This window comes from Notolabrus celidotus, chromosome 9 (assembly GCF_009762535.1).
Source record: "Notolabrus celidotus isolate fNotCel1 chromosome 9, fNotCel1.pri, whole genome shotgun sequence".
Lineage (NCBI taxonomy): Eukaryota > Metazoa > Chordata > Actinopteri > Labriformes > Labridae > Notolabrus > Notolabrus celidotus.
The window spans coordinates 14950579-14969626 of NC_048280.1; the positions used below are offsets into that span (position 1 = coordinate 14950579).

At 43.3% G+C, this 19048-nt stretch overlaps 1 protein-coding gene across 1 annotated transcript; it reads right to left on the reverse strand.

Moving 5' to 3' along the window:
• Nucleotides 1-1104: 1104 nt before the first annotated feature.
• Nucleotides 1105-19023, reverse strand: ndufaf2 (NADH:ubiquinone oxidoreductase complex assembly factor 2). Its single transcript, XM_034691300.1, has 4 exons — nucleotides 18806-19023; nucleotides 5578-5667; nucleotides 4567-4607; nucleotides 1105-1460 (listed from the first exon to the last, which is right to left on the reverse strand). Exons 1-4 carry the CDS (start codon nucleotides 18918-18920, stop codon nucleotides 1218-1220), a joined length of 489 nt encoding a protein of 162 aa, XP_034547191.1. The 5' UTR covers nucleotides 18921-19023; the 3' UTR covers nucleotides 1105-1217.
• Between the last annotated feature and the right edge of the window lie 25 nt (nucleotides 19024-19048).

Genomic DNA, 19048 nt, shown 5'->3' on the forward strand with positions numbered 1-19048 from the left:
AAACAAAACAAAGCTCAAATCTGGAGAAGCAACTTTTCTTTGGAAGTTGTGTGTGTACAAAAAAGGTGTGACAAGTGAATTCAGGTTATATAATCCTGCATTCACAAGAGCTACAGTGAAAAGATGAAGGAACAAAACAGATAAGTTGAAAGGAAAAGGGACATAGTTAACAGCTTTAAAAGACCCAGCTTGCAGCCAAACCCTCCTTTATTAAATATTGACTTGAAGGATGTTCAGTGGTATTATTTTGGTCGGGTTTATAATGTTTTTCAGACAGCTGTTTTAGGTTAACTGTGTGGTCTCAAGTCAGATTTATGTACTAAAATCTTGTTTTATCTTTCATTTGTTAAAGCTGAAACCTCTTATTTACAGTGACTTTGTCAAAAGTAGCTAAACAGCTAGCACACTTCATAACTCACATGGGTTGACATGTTTCAATCCATACATGTTGAAATGTTAATTTCAGGTTTTTCTGTGTACTGTAATCTCTAAAAAACATGAAGAATATCAAACTGAGCAGGGAGATGTCAGGTCTGAGGTCACAGCGCTTCTTAAGCAAGTCTGTAACCCAGCTGAACCTTCTTAAAAACTCTGTACCAAACATGCACTCTGATCTCAAGCAAGATAACTTTCTTCCTGGGAATCAATATAATGTTACAATATTCCATCTCTGGACAGGTGATTTACAAGAAGTAGTCACTGACTCTGTGTTAAAGGGAAATGCACTGTAACAAACATTTTATGGCACCATCTTCAGGCCTTGGCAGATTTCAGTGACGTGTTAACAGTGATCTTATCAGTCACATAGTTAAGCATGCTTCTCTGGACATGCTTCTTCAACAAACATCCATCTTTGCAAAGTCAAAATACTGAGGTTTATCCAGAATAACTTCATAATTTAGTCACGGCTGAACAGAGGTCTTCTGTTTTGATCTGCTTGAGTTTCAAACATTTCTTGCTCATCTGTTTACATTTTATCTCATAACTGAAGAAACAAAACTTCTCATTAAATATCACAATATATTTGAAAATATCTCAATACCTCTGTAAAGTAGAAGAGTGTATAAATAGTTGGTCCATACAATGAATACTTAAAGAACCATATCCATTTCTGTTTGCTTTATTTAAAACTATGTCTGCAAACATTAAATACTGGGCCATTTATTGGGTTGTTTTACATGTTTACAGCAGTCTTAATGTGTTTGGAAGTCTCTGTCTTATTTCTTTGGACTTGGCATCCAGGATCCAGGCTCGAACGTGTTTGCAGTGCTGGTGGGGTCTTCGCTGAGCTCCTCCTTGCCAAAGCTGGTGCTGGCTGCGTGGCCTTTGGCCAAAGTTCTTGCAGGAGTCGCCACCAGACCTTCTTCATACTCCTTTGCCTGTAGGGCAAGATCTTTCTCCTCCACCTCCTTTGCCTTCAGTTTGATCTGCTCCCGGTACGACTCATTCTTCAGCAGCTCCTGTAAGATAAAAAGGTGAAGAGGCATTCATCAGGAGTATGAGTCTGTAGTAGTGGATTTTGCAACCTGAAGAGGTGACCCATGTGAATCAGGGATATCAGTAACACCATTTTTTAGAAGACGGTGGTAATAAACAGTACAGTGAAATAAGAGAAATCTCAGGACATCTGCAATGTGTGATCGTACTTTCATTCCCAAGTATCCATGCTAATGTTTGTTTATAACTTGAACTCCACCTGTTGTTTTAAAACTGACAGCTTTCATGTTTACATATATAAAACTACATATCAATTGTAGACAGACTGTATGCAGCCTATAGCTTAAGACATTATAATGCTGAAACAGAGATTTGTGAGTTTGTAATAAGGATGTGGGTAGGTAAAATTTTCACATTCAAAGTGATTTAAAATTTTTTTTATTTCAGATTACTACTTGTGTTATCACTATCATCTCTCTCTTTTTTTCCTCTATCCCTCTTTCCCGCCCCAACTCGGTTGAGGCTGATAGCTGTCTAACATGAGTCTGGCTCTGCTCAAGGTTTCTGCCTGTTAAAAGGACATTTTTCCTTGTCGTTGTAACTAGCTAAATACTGCGAGGTGCAATGCTCATGGTGGATTAAGGTGGGGTAAGACTGTCTTATCCTGTCTTGGTGTTGGGTCTCTGTTAATAATTTAACATAGAGTAGTCTAGACCTGCTAGGTTTGTGAAAGCCTCTTGAGATAACGTTTTTGTGATTTGGCACTCTACAAATAAAGATTGATTGATTAGCTTAATTTTTAGGCTCAATGATGTTGAAAATGTATCAATGTGTGTATGTGTATGTGTATGTGTGTGTGTGTGTGTGTGTGTGTGTGTGTGTGTGTGTGTGTGTGTGTGTGTGTGTGTGTGTGTGTGTGTGTGTGTGTGTGTGTGTGTGATTTTCAAAGAACGTAAATCTACTGATCTTCATTTCACATTTTCATAACAACTTCTCCCTTTTTAAAATTAAATTTTAAGGCTTTTTCAACTGCATGTGAGAGGATAGTACAGTGGATAGAGCAGGAAACTGTAAGAGAGAGTGGGGGAATGACATGCAAGAAGTGGGCTGCAGGCTGGGATGGAACCTGGGTCACCTGCTATATAGGCACGCAATTTAACCACAAGGCTAAATCTGCGGCCCAACTTCTCTCCTTTTAATACAAATAATTCCTCATAAAAATTGAAATGAATTCACACGACTTGTACACATACACATGTATGAAAATTGATAGTTGAAATAACTTATTAAACATTAGTTAATTAAAGGACATTAATGTTTCTGCTAAGGTAAACACTTCCTTATTATGAGTCAGCGAGTTTCCTGCCTACCTAAAAGTTTGATGGCGCCAAAAGAAACTCCAAAAAAAAAAAAAGTGAGTAGCCAGTCTACTACACAAGCGATCTGCTGTCACTACAAACCACCAACCACATTAAAAAGAGGACAACTGAAAGGGTTACTTGTGTCTGTATGGTAGGAAAGAAACACTTAAGACTTTTCTAAGCAATATCAAAGGCTTTGATCACTTCTACGACTTGTATTCAAGGGTTAGACTGAACTCTTTTGAATACAGTGATAATCCAGGTTGTAGTCTGTGACATCAGGGATGAATACTGGGCTTTATGGGGCTTTAATTTGACATGTATGTTTTTTATAAATGTCATCATAATGTGTTAAAATACATTTTGAGCATTTAATTTTTGAAAGCACTCTTCAGTACAGTTCATTTAAGGACATATTCCATGAAGGTATGTGTGGTGTTGTAAAAGCTAGGTCGTCTGTTTACTGAAGATTTAAGAAATGGAGTGTGACCACAGGATTACTTATAAACTTCACTTAATTTCCCTCCAGAATCAACTCTGTCTCTGTTTTGTCTGTGAGTTAGGCAAAAAAGTAAACTGCTCTGAAGTCCAAAGTAGCAGACACATGAAGTTGCATTGGGTACCATCCAGGAACAAATGTGAGAAGCTGCAGAGTATGAAGTCGGGCATTTACTTGCCCTGAACAAGCCTGTTTAGTTCACCTATATTGGTCTAATAAACCTGGATTAAAATGTAGCGCTTGGAACAGATTGCTGAGCTAACATGACAGGAGGCATTCGCAGTATAAACAACCATTTCAGCTCATGGAAACAATTACAACCTGAACACAGTCCACCAGTGGAACAGTTACCCACTTGAGCCACAGCTAGTGTCCAGTGATGTTAGCCTCTCCCTAGCTTGGGAAAGCAGAAAAAGAAGGGAGGACTGGGCATTATGCTGTTGCGTTTTGGCAGGACTGAAGGACTGGAAAAGAGACGGGGAGAGCCGTGGCCAAAAAGCCCCGCTTTGGGGAGGGAGACAAACATACTGAGCTGCTTTTCCAGCCTGTTAATGACAGGATTTAATCCAATCAATTTATGTCGGCTTGGACCAGGAAGAGAGGGAGCGTGACAAGGGGTAGGGTAATGTGCTGGGAGTGAAGCCTTGGCCACATCAACACTGTCCAGCTGTCGATGGCAGCTATTGGGCAGACGTGAGGCAGAAAATTGGAAGAGAATGTTCTGGCAGGAGAGGCAGGGGATGGCATTGGCCACTGGCAGGAGAGAGGACACAGAGAGATAGAGAGAGGGCCTGGGTATTGGCCTTCCAAGGGATTTCCTATAGACCCACATTTCGCTGGCCAAATAATTTCCAGCATTCCCACATTTAAAGAGCAATAAACCCAGGGAGAAGTACACAAGGGGAAAAACTGCACTCCTTCACCATTCCCTTCTCTGAGTCTGCCAGAAATAAAACACAAAAAGCCGAGATGCTAGAATAAAAAAGACAGTAAACTAGGACATGGTGTCAGTGAGCCGCTTGTTCAGAGACTGTCTTTGCTCTACGTCTCGCCATCAACACGCTTCAGCTGCTGTTTATTTTAACACCTGTCCCCCAAAGTTCCTGGATTCAGTTTGCAACTGCAAGATAAAACAAATCAAAGCTTTTTTCCTCTCTCCATCTTTGCTTCTCTCCCTCCCTTGTAACCAGCCCCCCAGAGTCCAACCATCAGCACAGCAGGGAGGCTATGGGGGAGTGGAGGAAAGGAAAGGGGCGGGGGGGCTCGTACCTCGATGGAGGGGGGCTCCTTCCGTCTGCCTCGGATCCAAGCTGGAGGAGAGAGGAGAGGAGAAAAAAAACACAAGGAGAGTGAGCACACCCACACAAACATACGCTGCACAAACAAAACCTGCAGTCATATTTAAAGGCTGCAGCTATATCAGTCAGTAAGGAACCAAGCTAGCTGGGAGAATGTATCTAGGGTTTTTCACTTTGTTTTGCATCATACTACTTAGAAAACTACGGGGGAACATGTAGAACGGTAAAACTAGTTCTTCTCGATATAAACTCAGAACACTGATACTGCTTTAGTGGAAGCAGAGCAGGGCCACTGAGCGCTGTGTCTCAGCAGAGAGAGTGGATCCACTCTGATCTTTGAATTTGAAAGCACACAGTCTGTCATTTTCCATCACTACCTCTGTCCTTCTTCCTTCTCCTGAGAAGAGCTGTGTCTGTCTGTCATCTTTCTCTCTCTTTTTTTCTCTTTAAGGAGCTCTATTTTGGCTGAGCTGGCTGCACAGCAGCGCAGGTTAAAGGGAACGAGGAGGAGAGAGAGAGAGAGAGAGAGAGAGAGATTTTCTAACTCTTCCTCCAGCTAGCGCAGGGATTCTGGGCCTCTTTTATCCCTTTCTTATTTGCATCCTGATGAAAATGCATGAGGGATGGGGCGAAGCAGGATGAGGGGTTTAAGGTGGATAAAGCCAGTCTGAGACAGAGGGAACAGTTTGTATCCAGTTGTAAGAAATTTGAAACACTATTTTATGCTACGGTTGTATAACACCAGCAGAAGGCGTCTTTGATAAACTCATGAATACCCTTTTCCCCACCCCCATCTTGCACTATGAAAAAAAAGAGAAAATCAATGGATTAGCTAAGGCCCCAATAGATGCTGCCATGAATTTGTTATTCCATTTTACTTGTGTTGCACTTTGTGTACTCTGCTGGGTAGCTCTCATGTTTATGTTGTCATTTATCCCTGATAGTGACAGTTAAGGTTTGTGATGCTGCAGTCCAGACTCACCATCCCACTCCATCGGTATGCTGCCTTCTGTGTATTGAAATTCATCTGGGTTGGCTGCCTCCACAATCCGCTTGGCCCGGACCAGTCTTCCTGGAAAATCAAGAAGAAAAAAAAAGAAAGGCAGAGGAAGCATGAGTGAGATTCTCCACAATGATGCACACAAACCGCAAAACAAACACAAAGAAGGCACAGACGCAATGCTTTCAGACTCCTGCTCCTACAGACACACAGCAACAGACAGACACACAAACACACAGAGGAATGACAGCGCTGTGACAGGCCATGGATGATTACCTCGTGGCCCTCGGGCCTTTCTCCTCAGATCTCGCTGAGTGGCTCCAAATCTGGGCTAAGCCTTTATGCAAATCAGCCTCCTCTTTAACCCAACCAACCACAGCCCCCCTCGCCGACAGCCCTCTTCCAATCACAGCGCTCCGGCTAACAATGCCCTCCAAAATCAACATCAAGCCGAGCAGGAGACAAAAGAGGTCAGATATCACAGAGAACAGGAGAGGCACGAGCTGCGTGGAATATTAAGTGCTCCTTTCCCTATCTGTATACAGCACGGCGCGCGCTAGCAGCAAGGCCACCGCCAATTATTTTTGGTCGAATCTGCTGATTAGACAAGTTTGGATGGCACACAATGACATGGAGATGGAGGTAGGGAAGGAGGGGAGGAACAATGAAGAGAGAATAAGAGAGAGAGAATTCAATGATCTAGTTGTGATGTGTCTTTTGTGTGCGGCTTCGTACAGCCAGTGTTATAATAAGTGCTGTGTGTCCATAGTTTCTCCTCACAGGTAGCCTGGATGTCCATCCATCGCTCACATCCCTCTGAGAAATGATGAGGCAAGCAAGGAGGGAGTAGAAGCAAAGAGAGAGAGAGAGAGCCAGGGAGGGAGAGAGAAAGAGAGAGTGATGATGCATGGCAAACATGGCTAGGAGGAGAAAAATGGATGGGCAAGGAAAACAACACGCTCCAAAACACAGACAATCTGTCAGGATTCCATCACCGTTTCTCCGCAGCTGACTGGACATGGACAAATGGAGGCAACCACCTCCATGCACAGCGCAGACTGATGGCCTTAATGTTTACTTCAGCCATGACAGATAGCTGTGGCACAAGTGATGGATGAATGATGGCACTCAAAAAGTGTGTGTGTACAGGAGGCTGGGCTGCTGCTTAGCTCGAGCCTTCAAAATAAAAGTTTCTCTGCTTGGTGTTTAACTAACACGGCTGAAAACAAATCATCTTTTATGCATGTGCTGTTCTGTAATCATGTTTTACACTGTGATTCTTTTCCATACTTTATCCAGCCTATATAGTAATCAGGTCAGCTAATTAGGCTAGTATTGCTTTGGTTCTGCCTTGGCTCCCACTAGATTGGTGCTATAGGGCCGCACAGACTCCAGCTCTACAGCATAAGTTCTTTAATATTCAGGTTTGACAAAAACATCTTTTTCTTTCACCTTATCAGCCATGCAAAGAGTAAAATACATTCCTATGATCCTCGCTTTGTTTTTCTACTTGCTTTAAAATGTCTTCAGAGAAACGGTTTCTAGGAAAACCCCCTGTGATAGCAGAACAAAAACAAATGCCAGCAAACAAAAGGCTGTGTTCTCTAGGCAATACTAGCAAACATATAACAGGTATGCTAATTATGAACAGATCCTATCCATATTTGCATTGGGTGTGGGTGGCAGCAGACTGAAATGGTACAATTATGACACAGTCCCCACAAGCGATGTGCTTAGCTACGAGCTAATGCCTAACTAATAAGCATAAAGAGAGGCACCCACTTTCTCTTTCTCTCTCTCTGTGCTCTCCACTCTGTCACACTGCAACATGGCTCTCCTCTTGTCTTGTTGCTTTTGCAGCATGACTAAACCCCTTCCACCACAGCTTTTATCCTTGGATTTGAATAACAAATACAGTATGTACATATATTTATGAAACACGGCAGATCCTCTCATCACATACACATTGGGAGGAGGCTTGTCAGTGTGATTGGGGTGAAACTCGCTCTCTTGGTAATCTTTGATCTAGGACAACTGTGGAGAATAACAACACATAGAGGCCAAGCCTGTATACTACACTGCTGAAAAACTTTCAAAAGAAATACAGAAGGCTGTCGAGTTACCTCAGAGGAGCTGCTATAAATGAGCGTAAACAAATATTACATAAACAACCTAACTTGAGAATATGCGCTTTATTAAAAAGCATATGTTTGTACTTTTTATGTTATGTAGAATAACACATTGAAGGGCCTGCCACATTCCAAGTGACTTCTCAGCTCAAGAGGCTGCTTTCAACAAACACCTTCACTGTGATAATTAATCATGTCAGATTATATATAGATTCCTTTTAAACAATCTTGTTTTTTCAAATCAAACAGCCTTCAAAACATTACACAAAGAAAGCATCTATTTCTAAAATTAAATGATGACCAATTCAGTCTCAAAGTGATGAGGTTTATCTTAACCATAGAAGAATCCCACTGTAAGTTTTCTGCACAGTTACATATAATGGAGAGGGCAGTTCACCCATGTTAAAGCTGTGACTGTGAGTTTTACAGCTGTTTTTGAGATCATGTGATAAACAAACACACACACACACACACACACACACACACACACACACACACACACACACACACACACACACACACACACACACACACACACACACACACACACACACACACACACACACACACACACACAGATTAAACCAAAATAATGGAAACTAGGGGTCGACTGATGTCTGTTTCTCGGGGCTGATACTAATACTGATACTGATACTGATACTTATTATGAGTAGTTAATGATACCGATAACCAGTATCTGGAACTGATGTGCATTCACAGTAAAAATGTAATTGTTTCTGTCAAAATGTAGAATTTGGACCTGTCATTCATAAAACTGAGCTGCTTCTTTACTTACTATAGATGAATATGTGCAACAGTAGCAAAGGTCAGTTTTTCCCTTCAGTTAAAGCAGGGGTTCCCAAAGTGTGGGTGGGGACCCCCTGGGGGGTCGTGAGATGTCTCCTAGAATGTTTTCTACAGAAAGTTACCTAAAAATGGTAAATTTTACCCATTGTAGTAAAAAATATCGACAAAAGTAGTAGCTTAAGTTGAAATAAAACCTTGACAATAGAACATGAGATGAGTTTTCTGCCTTTCTTTTTGCCAGATGACTCCTAAGTTTAGGGTTAGTGAATAGTGAATTATCAAAAGCATCAGTAGCAGTACAGGAAACACAGACACATGCTCATATAGGTAGACTAATTTTCTGCAGACCAGCTAAATGAAGCCACTTTAAATCACTTTGAGGGACAGTGGGGGTCGCAAGTCTTTGGCACCTATATTTTGGGGGATATTGGCTGGAAAGTTTGGGAACCCCTGAGTTAAAGTAGCATTAAGTGTGGGCGGGACATCAGGTGAGATAGAGTGATGATTGAAAAGAGACATAAGAGGGAAGGACACACCGACAGCAGGGCCAAAGTAGCCTTGTTTTTAATTCATTCATTTTATTGAAATGCTGAATAAAAATAATCAGCCAAATGCTTAGTATCGTAACACATTAAATATAACTCCACCCTCTGACATCACTAACACACATTAAATATAACCCCACCCTCCTGGGCCAACAACTGGCAAGGAGGATAATCGGTGATAATAACACAAAACAGCCTGTATAAATGACAAAAACACAGCCCTCAATATTCAGTTCTGAATTAACCATTTAGCTCCTGAAAACAATGCAAACAATAACCTTACTGGTGAATATTAATCTTCAGACCTTGATACGTTTATTCATCCACCAACTTTCTCCAGAATTGATAACTGTAACTCACTCGTTTTCGTAATAAAAAAAAAAAACACTCATACCTCCAACTAGTAAAACATGCAGCAACTACATTTCTTACTGGTTTTAACAGACAACATCACATCACCCCAATCTTTGCAACCCTACGCTGACTTCCTGTTAGTTTCAGAGTTCATTTTAAGATTTGACTGATCCCTTTTAAAGCACGTATGGTTTGGCTCAAAGTGACATACCAGAATTGTTGACACTGTATGAGCCATCTTGCAGCCTCATATCTTATGCGCCTCTTGGTGTCCCAAAGCTAAGGTCGAAATCTAAAGGACACTGTCCCTCGACTTTGGAGTGACTTATGTGAGGAGATAAGGTTTGCAGGATTAGTGACAACTTTTAAAAGTCATCTTAAAACGCACTTTTACGAACTTTCTTTTATGTGATGTCATCTTCTTGTTACCTTTCAATCCCTTTCTACTTTTTTTATTATTAATAACAACAACAAAAATAATAATAAAATAATAAATAATAATAATTCCATTATTGTTGTAAACATTATAAAGCATGCTTAAATAGTCCAAGTGTAGTTGTGTCTATAACAAATCTGTGTCAACACACAGTAAGACGGACTGATTAACTGTGTGCAAGATGCTTCAAAGTTCAGACCTGCAGGAGAGAGAGGCAGAGCGGGAGAGGGGAGAGGGAGGGGTGGGTATGAAAGGGTGTTAGGAGCTCTCGATCTCAGTGGTCCCCCTTGTGACAGGTCTGCCTTCTCATCACTCACAAGGGGAAACCTACTTACCAGTCACATACATACACACACAATACACACACCCACACTCACACACGCACTGGCTAGAGAGTAGGCAGATTAACCTGAGGGACAGGAGCGAGGACGCTGCCTCTTACCGTGAAGGACAAACGCAGCACAGCGTTGGAGAGGGGGAGGGGCCAGCAACAGCAGGAATGAAATCCCAGCACATAAATATTCATGAGCCATCTCACCTGTCTGAGCGCGACTCATCTGTGAACCTAGCTGTGGAACCGGAGGGGGCGGGGGAGGAAAGGAAGGAAGGAAGTGAGGGAGGGAGGAGACAGGGAGGCAGGATGGGTGAGGGGTTGCCTTGGCAGCCAGATCGGGAGCCAATCAAACGGCAGGTACGCCTATCTCTCCCGTTCGTTAGAATAAGACGTGATGGGCTCCGAGGGCTGCTCTTTGAACCCTGAACACACCCCTCTAAACTCCATCACCTGCTTCAACACACAAACACACAGTCACAGTCACATACACACACTAAACCCCCAACTTCACACATCAGCTCCCAGATGAGTACTGCTGGGGGCGACCTGAGAGGTTTTCCACCTCCACAATGTCATTGCGGGTGTCTTGGGCTGTCTCTCCAGCGGTGTGCTTTCCTTCTGCACTCTGTCTTTGATTACAGACGCAGATGTCAGGGGAAGGGGAACACACCTCGATTAGCAACATCCAGGTGTGAAAAGCCCAGAAAAACTTTCACTAGACAAAGAAAATGAGCTCTGCAGCTCTAAATTCAACTGCTGAACCTACATTCAATGCTCCTTATCATCTACCCCAATGTCTATCTTAACAAACACTACATTTACTTGTCTCTGAACAGCCCAGAGGCCAGACAGATGTATCTGTTGACCGATATTATCGTGCAGTAATAGGCCCAATGGGAAATATCTGTCTTTTTTTTTAGATTTGAAATAAACCCAAGGAACTTATGCTTCAATAAAGGGATAAGTGCTCAGCGTAGAAACCCATTCAATCACTCCTTCATATTCTTCGCTTGATAGGCTACATAGCCTACCACATGACCTCTAAAGTCCCCCACAACCCTAGATAGCTGGGGACAGATGGGCAGCAGAAGCCAGTACACCTCTGGGGTCATCAAGTGGGCTCCTTTCTTCACAGATGTTTAAATAAGCTAGGCCCATGACACCTCGGGGAGGCGTAACAGTAAGCTCTGGTGTCCCAGAGCCGCACCACTCCATGCCAGCTCACACCGACCATCATATCCACAGGCAGAAATGCTTTATATTACAGCCAGGGGGCAACCTCTGGTCTTAAAATATGAAGACGATGCAAAAGTGCGGAAAAACTACAGTTTCTTGAGTGTCGATTTGAGGTTGGCTGCAGGAAGTGACATACACACCCATTCAAAAAAAATCTGAATAGTTCATTTCACTATTGGCACACACTGTACAATACATGGGGTGAATTTTTTTAAATCACTTTTTTTTTTTTTAAGTTATATTTTTGGCCTTTTCACCTTTATTTGACAGGACAGCTGAAGAGAGACAGGAAATGTGGGGAGCAGAGAGTGGGGGAAGACATGCAGGAAATGGTTGACCAGCTGGGAATCAAACCAGCGACCCATGAGATGAGGACTGTAGCCTCTGAATGACGGGCGCTTAGACCACTAGGCCACTCTTTAAATCACTTTTTAAACTATTTTTGAAGTTATCAAAGTACGAGTTTTGCATAATTAAGGGCATGGCTGACTTGACTGACAGGCAGGTACACCGCTAGCGAGGAAGATAAAGGCCCGCCTCAACCCTACCTCTCTGCCTGTAGTTAGGTTGACCGTAAGTTAGGTTGAGTCAGCAATTCCAATATGGCAACTGCTGACAATAGGCTTCAAAACTCTGCTTCAGAAACAAAAGGGTGACATCAAAGAGACTACATCCATGTTTTATACAGTCTAGGATTACAACACAACCCAGGCCTCACTAAAGCAAGCTCCAGGTAGTGACATCACTGATACTACCCCACTCTACCACATGGCCCAGCATGGCCTGTGCCACCAAAAACACAGCAAAAAGAAGACTCAGGCCCATTCTCAATGTCCACCCTCAAGTACTCACTGACTTTGAGGCGCGTTCCTGCTAAGCCCGTGAGGGTTTAGGGCTGTCCCACTGTCAAATCATCAAGTGTGTGAGGGATCTCCCTCAGATTTTTTGAGCCCTTTATGCCCCCTCTCTGTAAGTGAGCATTTTTGCAGACTTAGAGTAAGTTCATAGCATTGTGACGTGAAACACTGGATTCCCAGGGGAAGCCCACGAGCATGGAAAGGTAAACGAAAACTGTAACATGAAATTCAAAATAGTGTAAAAATTCCTAACATGTTAGGAAGTTGAGCTGGTGACATCATGCAGGTTACGTGAGAAGAGGCAAAATGCTGTCCTATTCCCAGTTCCACAATTTGAGCCCTTACAGCCTCCTGCCCTCAATCACTTTCCAGTTGACGTCAATTAAGTCAAGAAGGGCTCAGGGCTTAGGGAGGACATTGAGATTGGTCCTCAGATGCTAGAAAGATGATAGGAAACAACAATCTCATCCTGCTGAATCCTTATTTTGATAGTCTGATTTGCTTTTGGAGGTCATAAAGAGGTACCAATAATAATTTCAGTCCGTTCTATAACCAGCTAAAAACTCCTCACTGAAGCTTTAAGAAAACAACTTTTGAAGCATCTTTGGAAAGTTGTATTAATGCAAATCTACAAAAAAAAAAGATCTATTTACATTCTAATTCACTTTATGGGCCACCATATTGGAAATAAGCTAATTTAACCCTGTAAAATCTGTATTTAAATCCCATGTCAGTTGGACTGTAACACAGACAGCATCTAATGTAAAGGAATGGGTTTCAAACCAGCTGTCCCTCTCAATGGACAGCAGAAACAGCTGCTGTCTCCGTCTTCCTCATCGTAAGGAAAAAGCAGTGACTTTTAAGTCTGCCACTGTGTTGGAACAAAACAAAAGGCAACCTGCAGCAGTAAGACCCATCAGCCTGGTATATTGAGTGTAGTTTATTCCTCTCCAGCTGAGCTCTGTGCTGGAGACGGATGTGTGGGACCGAGACATGCATGGTAATGGACGGCTATATGAAGATGGAGTGATCCGATAAGCATCAGTGATACAAGGGCAGCCAGGTAACAACACTGACACCCTCTCCTTCTCTCTTTCTCTCCAATCCCTAACCCTGGAGGGAAAAAGAATGGAGGGGATGTGTGATACCTGTAACCATGGTTACCTATTAGCCTTGAGCCTTGTGACGCGGGAGGAGGTTTAGAGGGAAAAGGCCAGGCCGTTGTTTTGCATCAGTTCTGGCGAGAGGAGGAGCTTAGGTGTAAAGTAGGCCTGCTCAGGCTGCTGCTGCTGTACGCTTTTTTATTCAGCCCTTATTCTGTTTGTCCCTGTTGCTGCCGATCCCGCTGAGGCTTGAGCGACTCACTGCAGAACAGAGGAGAATAATTCATATAAAAGTAAGAGCATGCTGCAAAAGAAAACTCTGATTTCCCTTGTGTGTTACTTTTAACTAAACCGTGGCGCACTTGAGGGTGGAAGAGATACTTTAGCCCCCTTCCACTTAAGACCACCCGTCGTCTTGAAGTCTCTCCCCTGCCCGATCGGCTGGAGACAAAAAATGGCCGCGTCAAGCCAGGAAGTCAGCGTTCTTTGTGGGGCTGTGGAGCAATGTGGACACCTCCTCCTCCTCCTCCTCCTGCTCTCCCTTCTTCCTCCCTTTCCTCCTCCTCTTGAGGCCCATGTGTGTGATGTCCACACACCAAGCTGTCCACCCCTTTCTATTCACCTCCATCACTCCCATCCAACCCCCTTCCTTTCCCCCTACTCTCTCTCTCCATTAACCTACCTCCACCTTCTCTCTCGCCCCCTCTATCTGTCTGCCTGTTCCACCCACTCATTTCACCCTCTTTCTGTCAGAAACACTCCTTTCACTTTCACTCTCTCTCTCCATCCTCCCCCCCCCCCACTCTATAATTTCACCCCCATATGTCAGCATCCCCCTTGTTCTTTGTCACTCACTTTCTGTACCCCACCTTCTTTTTTTTTCCAGCCTCCCTCGGCCTTATCTCTCCTCCCTTACTCCTCCTAGCCTTATTTCTCTCTGCCTGTCTGCTTTATTAAAATATTCTGAATTGAATAAGCAGCGGCAGGCTCCAGGAGATGTCTGCCTGTGTGTGTGTGTGTGTCTGTCTGTCTGTCAGTCTTTCTGGGTGAGTTTGTGACTGACAAGGAGCCCGAGGTGTCAAAACATCTCGCTGGCCATCTGACCAACGAGAGACGTGAATACATCGGACAGTGAGTCACACGGGCCAAATCGCAAAATGTTTTTGATTAATTTGCGGCCTTCCTTTAGTGAATTTCTTTGCACGTGGTATAAATAATGGCATAAATATACTATGTCAAGGTTGGCGAGACAGGTGGAGTCTGAAATGGATACACACAAGAGTCTTCCGTAGATATGGAAGTGTTAAATAGCCCTGCACATGCTTAGAGTACAGATACTGGAGCTGGGCCCATGTGTAATGTTCCACTATAAGAAATAAATGTGCCCGTTCCTCATTTTCAGCATCTATCTTTTCAAATGCCTTTTTAATGAAGTAGTTAAGCCACTCCATGATGTTCCACCCTGTGCACAAATAAATACACACTTGGCAACCAGTAAACAGCGAGATGAGTTAAACCCACTTGGTTTCCCTATAATGATTAAACAACCTTCATTTAAAACCCCATGCATTGCAAAGCTGCTGATCAATTAACATGATTTAGTGGAGCGGCTCTGGACATCGTGCTTCCATGGTAAGCACTGACTTAGTGTCCTACTGTAGGATAGACCTTCCTTCATCACACCCTGGGGATGACTTGTGGCAGAATAAACAGCCATTTGGACCCTCGTCTCTCTCCGCTGCGACTCTTTCCATGGAAATATGCGGCTTGAATCAACGCTCTGATGACACACAGCCATCTGTTGTTGTGTTAAGTGTGTTTGGGCATGAAGTGGAGAGAAAACACACAATCTCCATTTTTTTCATTTTTTTGTAAAATACAAAGAAGATAAAAATGTGCACACACACATTGTGTGTAATTGCAAAAACACATGGACACAATCACAAATACACAAACTGGTAAAAGACACACACACAAACACAAACCTCCTCCCCAAGTCCCCAGAGTCGCCCATCCTGAAATAGCAGAACTGAGGCCTTTTCAGTTTTTCACTTCATAGAACAGAGCTGGGGAATCAAATAAATAATAGACAAAGAGAGAAGGATAGTGATAGGACGACAAGTCAATGCATCTTTTCTCTGCAACAGTGTGGCACACCTCTGAAGACCCTCTGAATCCCTTCCATTCTCCACGCAGCAGAGAGGACCAATAGATTAAAACTGCATGGCACACACTGCTAAAATGAATAGCGCTAAAAATACATCCTTTTCACTGAGACATGAAAGGAAACTGCCTTTCCCCTGTCCAGTATTGAGCAGCCATTGATTCCAAGACAAAGGCTACACCTCCTCAAAGAGGTAAGAAAAATAGCAATCATACAGGCAATTATTTTCAAATGTGCCTGCAGCAGCCGATAATGTCAGCGCGCCTCTCTTCCTAAATAAAGGGAGGGAAGGCAGGCGTCAAAGCTGCAGGCCCACTGCTGAAGACGAATGAGCTCATCCGCAGAATGCTTCGCTTTCATCCGGGCAGCATGACACGGCGCCCCATGCAGTGTGAGGCAGAGCCGGGGCCTGGGGGACAGACACACACAGAAAGAGAGAAGAATATAGATTCTCTATTCAGCTCTATGGAGCAAGTACAAGGCAAAGACCTTCTAAAGACCAGTGGCCAGATTGCCAATGGCTTTCTCTTGTAGTCCAGCCACAGACAACAATCACTGGGGCTCCACTGCCTATAGCAGAGCTCTCTCTATGGGGCAGCAGCATACAGTACGCCTCTTTAGCTGGACCTTTCTTAAGCCAGAAACAGAGACAGACACTCTCCCTCTCTAGGCGTGCACTTCAGACTCAGGCCTTTTTTTTTTCGTTTTGATGTGCAGAAACATCTGAGGAGAGGGGGATAGAAAGCTCTCTGCTGGGTCGAGCCCTCCGCACTGCTGAACTACACTTCAGTGTTGTGTATAGAAATCTTCACTGGACTGGCTTCAAAGGAAGAAAATCAAGAGGCATAGATGAAGAGGAGGGGGGAAAGGGAAGGAAGGACTAACTGGAGGCAAATAAAGAGGTCAACCTAGGGAGGAATCTAGGCAGTTGTTGAGATCCAGCAGGACAGTTTCACATAGAAAAAAAACAAAAGTTGCTTCCTTTTATTTCTCCGTTTTAGCGACCATTAGCATCCTCATAAATAGCAGGCCGCACATTGAATTGCTCACGCCCCAGTTTTCTAAAGTTAACAGGCTGAGAGAGGTAGAAAATGGGAGCAGCAAAGCATGGATAAAGGTAGAGAGGGTTTGACTGAACACGAGGGATGGACAAATGAACACAAGAAGTAGGCAAAGTAGAGACAGAGAGGGAGAGAGGGAGAGAGGAAGAGGAGAGGGACTCCTCACCTACTTCAACCACTACTCATGTGCCGCAGTGGAAAGCCCTGCGGTCCATGCCTTAAGGCCCTGAGCCCACGCTTGGCCTATCAGTTTAAGATCAAAAAGAGCCCGCTTTAGCAAGACATATGGACTGAATAATGCATCTGCTTTATTTCCACAAGGCTGGACGGGGTGAGTGGCAGAAAAAAAAACGAGGCGAATGTGTGTGCCATATATTTCTATTTGTTTGTTATGACTTTCTATACCAGTCTGTGTTTGTGCGTGTGCATGCCTGTCGGGGGTTTATGAGGGTGTTTTGTTCCGAACCAGTTTTTTCTACAGGCCAACTAGCCTCTCCACAGTGTCAGTCACTGTGATTGGACAGTGAATGCAGTAGCCTGTAGCGTGCTAGAAAATGGGCTTGTGTGATGTCTCATTTGAATAGTCTGACAGCCAGGGGTGGAGGAGCAGCCTTGTAATGAATTATAAATATGAGGTGGGCGCAAGTTTTTCCCTGCAAACTGCTGAGAAAAGGTGAAGCACAAAGTCAAGTTCAGTCAGAGAGAAAGCAGCCAGAGGACGGTCCCTCTGCAGCAAAACACAAAACACTAAACAGCTTGGTTTTGTCCTCTGAGAAAAGCCCAACTCACTATATGCAATATATGATAACTATGCATTAACTATGCAGCCAATACAGTCTGAGACCGATATCTAAGTTGTAAAAAAACTCAACCAAGAGAGGGAGACAAACACAAATGTGTAAATCTGGTTAGACTAATACTGTAGCAGCGCAGGCCTAATAATTCAAGCATACATCACAAGGTATAACTCTATGTTGCTAATAAGCCAAGGCCATGGTTGGTTAAACAGCAGTATTGTGTCTCGAGCAGTCAAAGGTTGTGCTCTGGGACCTGTGACCCCTGACCTGTGGCCTGTAGTCAGGGACAGAGCCCTGCAGATGATGATTTATGGTGTATAGAAAGGAGAAAGTGGGATTCTGCTAATGAACTGAGCTTGGCAATACAGAACTCATGAGGGTGTTTACCCAAAAACAAGTTCATGAGCAGGTATGGGTAAGAGAGACATAATCACTGGAAATTTCCAGTGTGTTTTGTTGTCATGGTAAAAAGTGGCAGTCTGATGTGTCTTTTTGTACAAAGCACCTTCCCGAGAAAAGGTGTTTCATGTTTCTCCAATCAAGAAAGCGCTCTATCCCAGGGCGCCACCATTCCTTTTTTCCCTTTACTAATCCTTCTCCAGACACTACATAAGTAAGAAAGTACAACCGCAGTAGATTTCACATTAAGCCCCAGGCAGCGTTGAATCTTGAGGAACATGTCCTTGGCCTTCGAACAGTCTGAGACAGCATGAAGGACACCATTGGCATCCCACCATGGATTAGCCTGATGACACAGTTCTGCTGCTTGGCTTGGGCATTACATCCTGTGACACTGCCATGTCTCAGTAGAGATATATGACCTCTTTCTAAATCCTCATCACAGACAAGTAATCATCTCATCTGCAACAGTCCAAGACTCATTCCTCTTTGAAGGCCTGTTTTGCTGCCATAATTCTGCCCCCCTAAAAAGCGATCAAAAGAAACACTTGATTGCTGTAAATTAGATTTTATAAAGACTTTGAAATTGTATTGAGAACAGGGGAAAGTAATGTACCTATTGGTGTGGTGGCACCATCTAGTGGTGAGAATCGTTTACTGAGATGGTAAAGTCACTTCGATATTTCAGGAAAAATACAGCTGCGTATGAAAATTTAAAAAAGGAAAAATAAAAAGGTTGATGATATATTTTTAAACAAAACCAATACAGCTGATGTAATTTGTTGTCCATTTTAACATACTGGAGAAGACAAACTAACCTTGGCATGGTGAAAACTATCACAGCATGTGAGAACAGAAAGGAGAGAAAGAGAAGGAGCTTTACTTCAACCTAAGAGCCACTTATAGAACCTTCTCCAGTCATTTGTATGCATGGGAATTTGAACACATCCAAAGGTGACAGAGGGTAGCACATTCAGGATTAACTCACCTGTCCATGTCTTCTGTTCTGGGATAATGTAATATTTATTCCCCAAAGTATCTGTTCCGACGTGATCGCGCACTATTCCAAACGTACGCCGTAGAAGGCCAGCAATCCTGCTCATGATGTTTCAAGTATAAGCAGCAATAGTTGTTGGCTGGATTATTCTGTGTCCCTTGCTAGCTGTCTGTCCTCTCACTGGGTTGTTTATGCAACTGTCCATGTATTGGATAGAGAATCAATAAAGTGCTT

What these genes read in the sequence shown, in the direction of transcription:
- ndufaf2 (XM_034691300.1), bottom strand. Translation starts at nt 18,920, where the DNA reads ATGAGCAGGATTGCTGGCCTTCTACGGCGTACGTTTGGAATAGTGCGC. An exon ending in AGAACAGAAGACATGGACAG is followed by an intron (nt 5,668 to 18,805) that starts GTGAGTTAATCC and finishes TTGATTTTCCAG; the next exon opens with GAAGACTGGTCCGGGCCAAG. An exon ending in CATACCGATGGAGTGGGATG is followed by an intron (nt 4,608 to 5,577) that starts GTGAGTCTGGAC and finishes TCTCTCCTCCAG; the next exon opens with CTTGGATCCGAGGCAGACGG.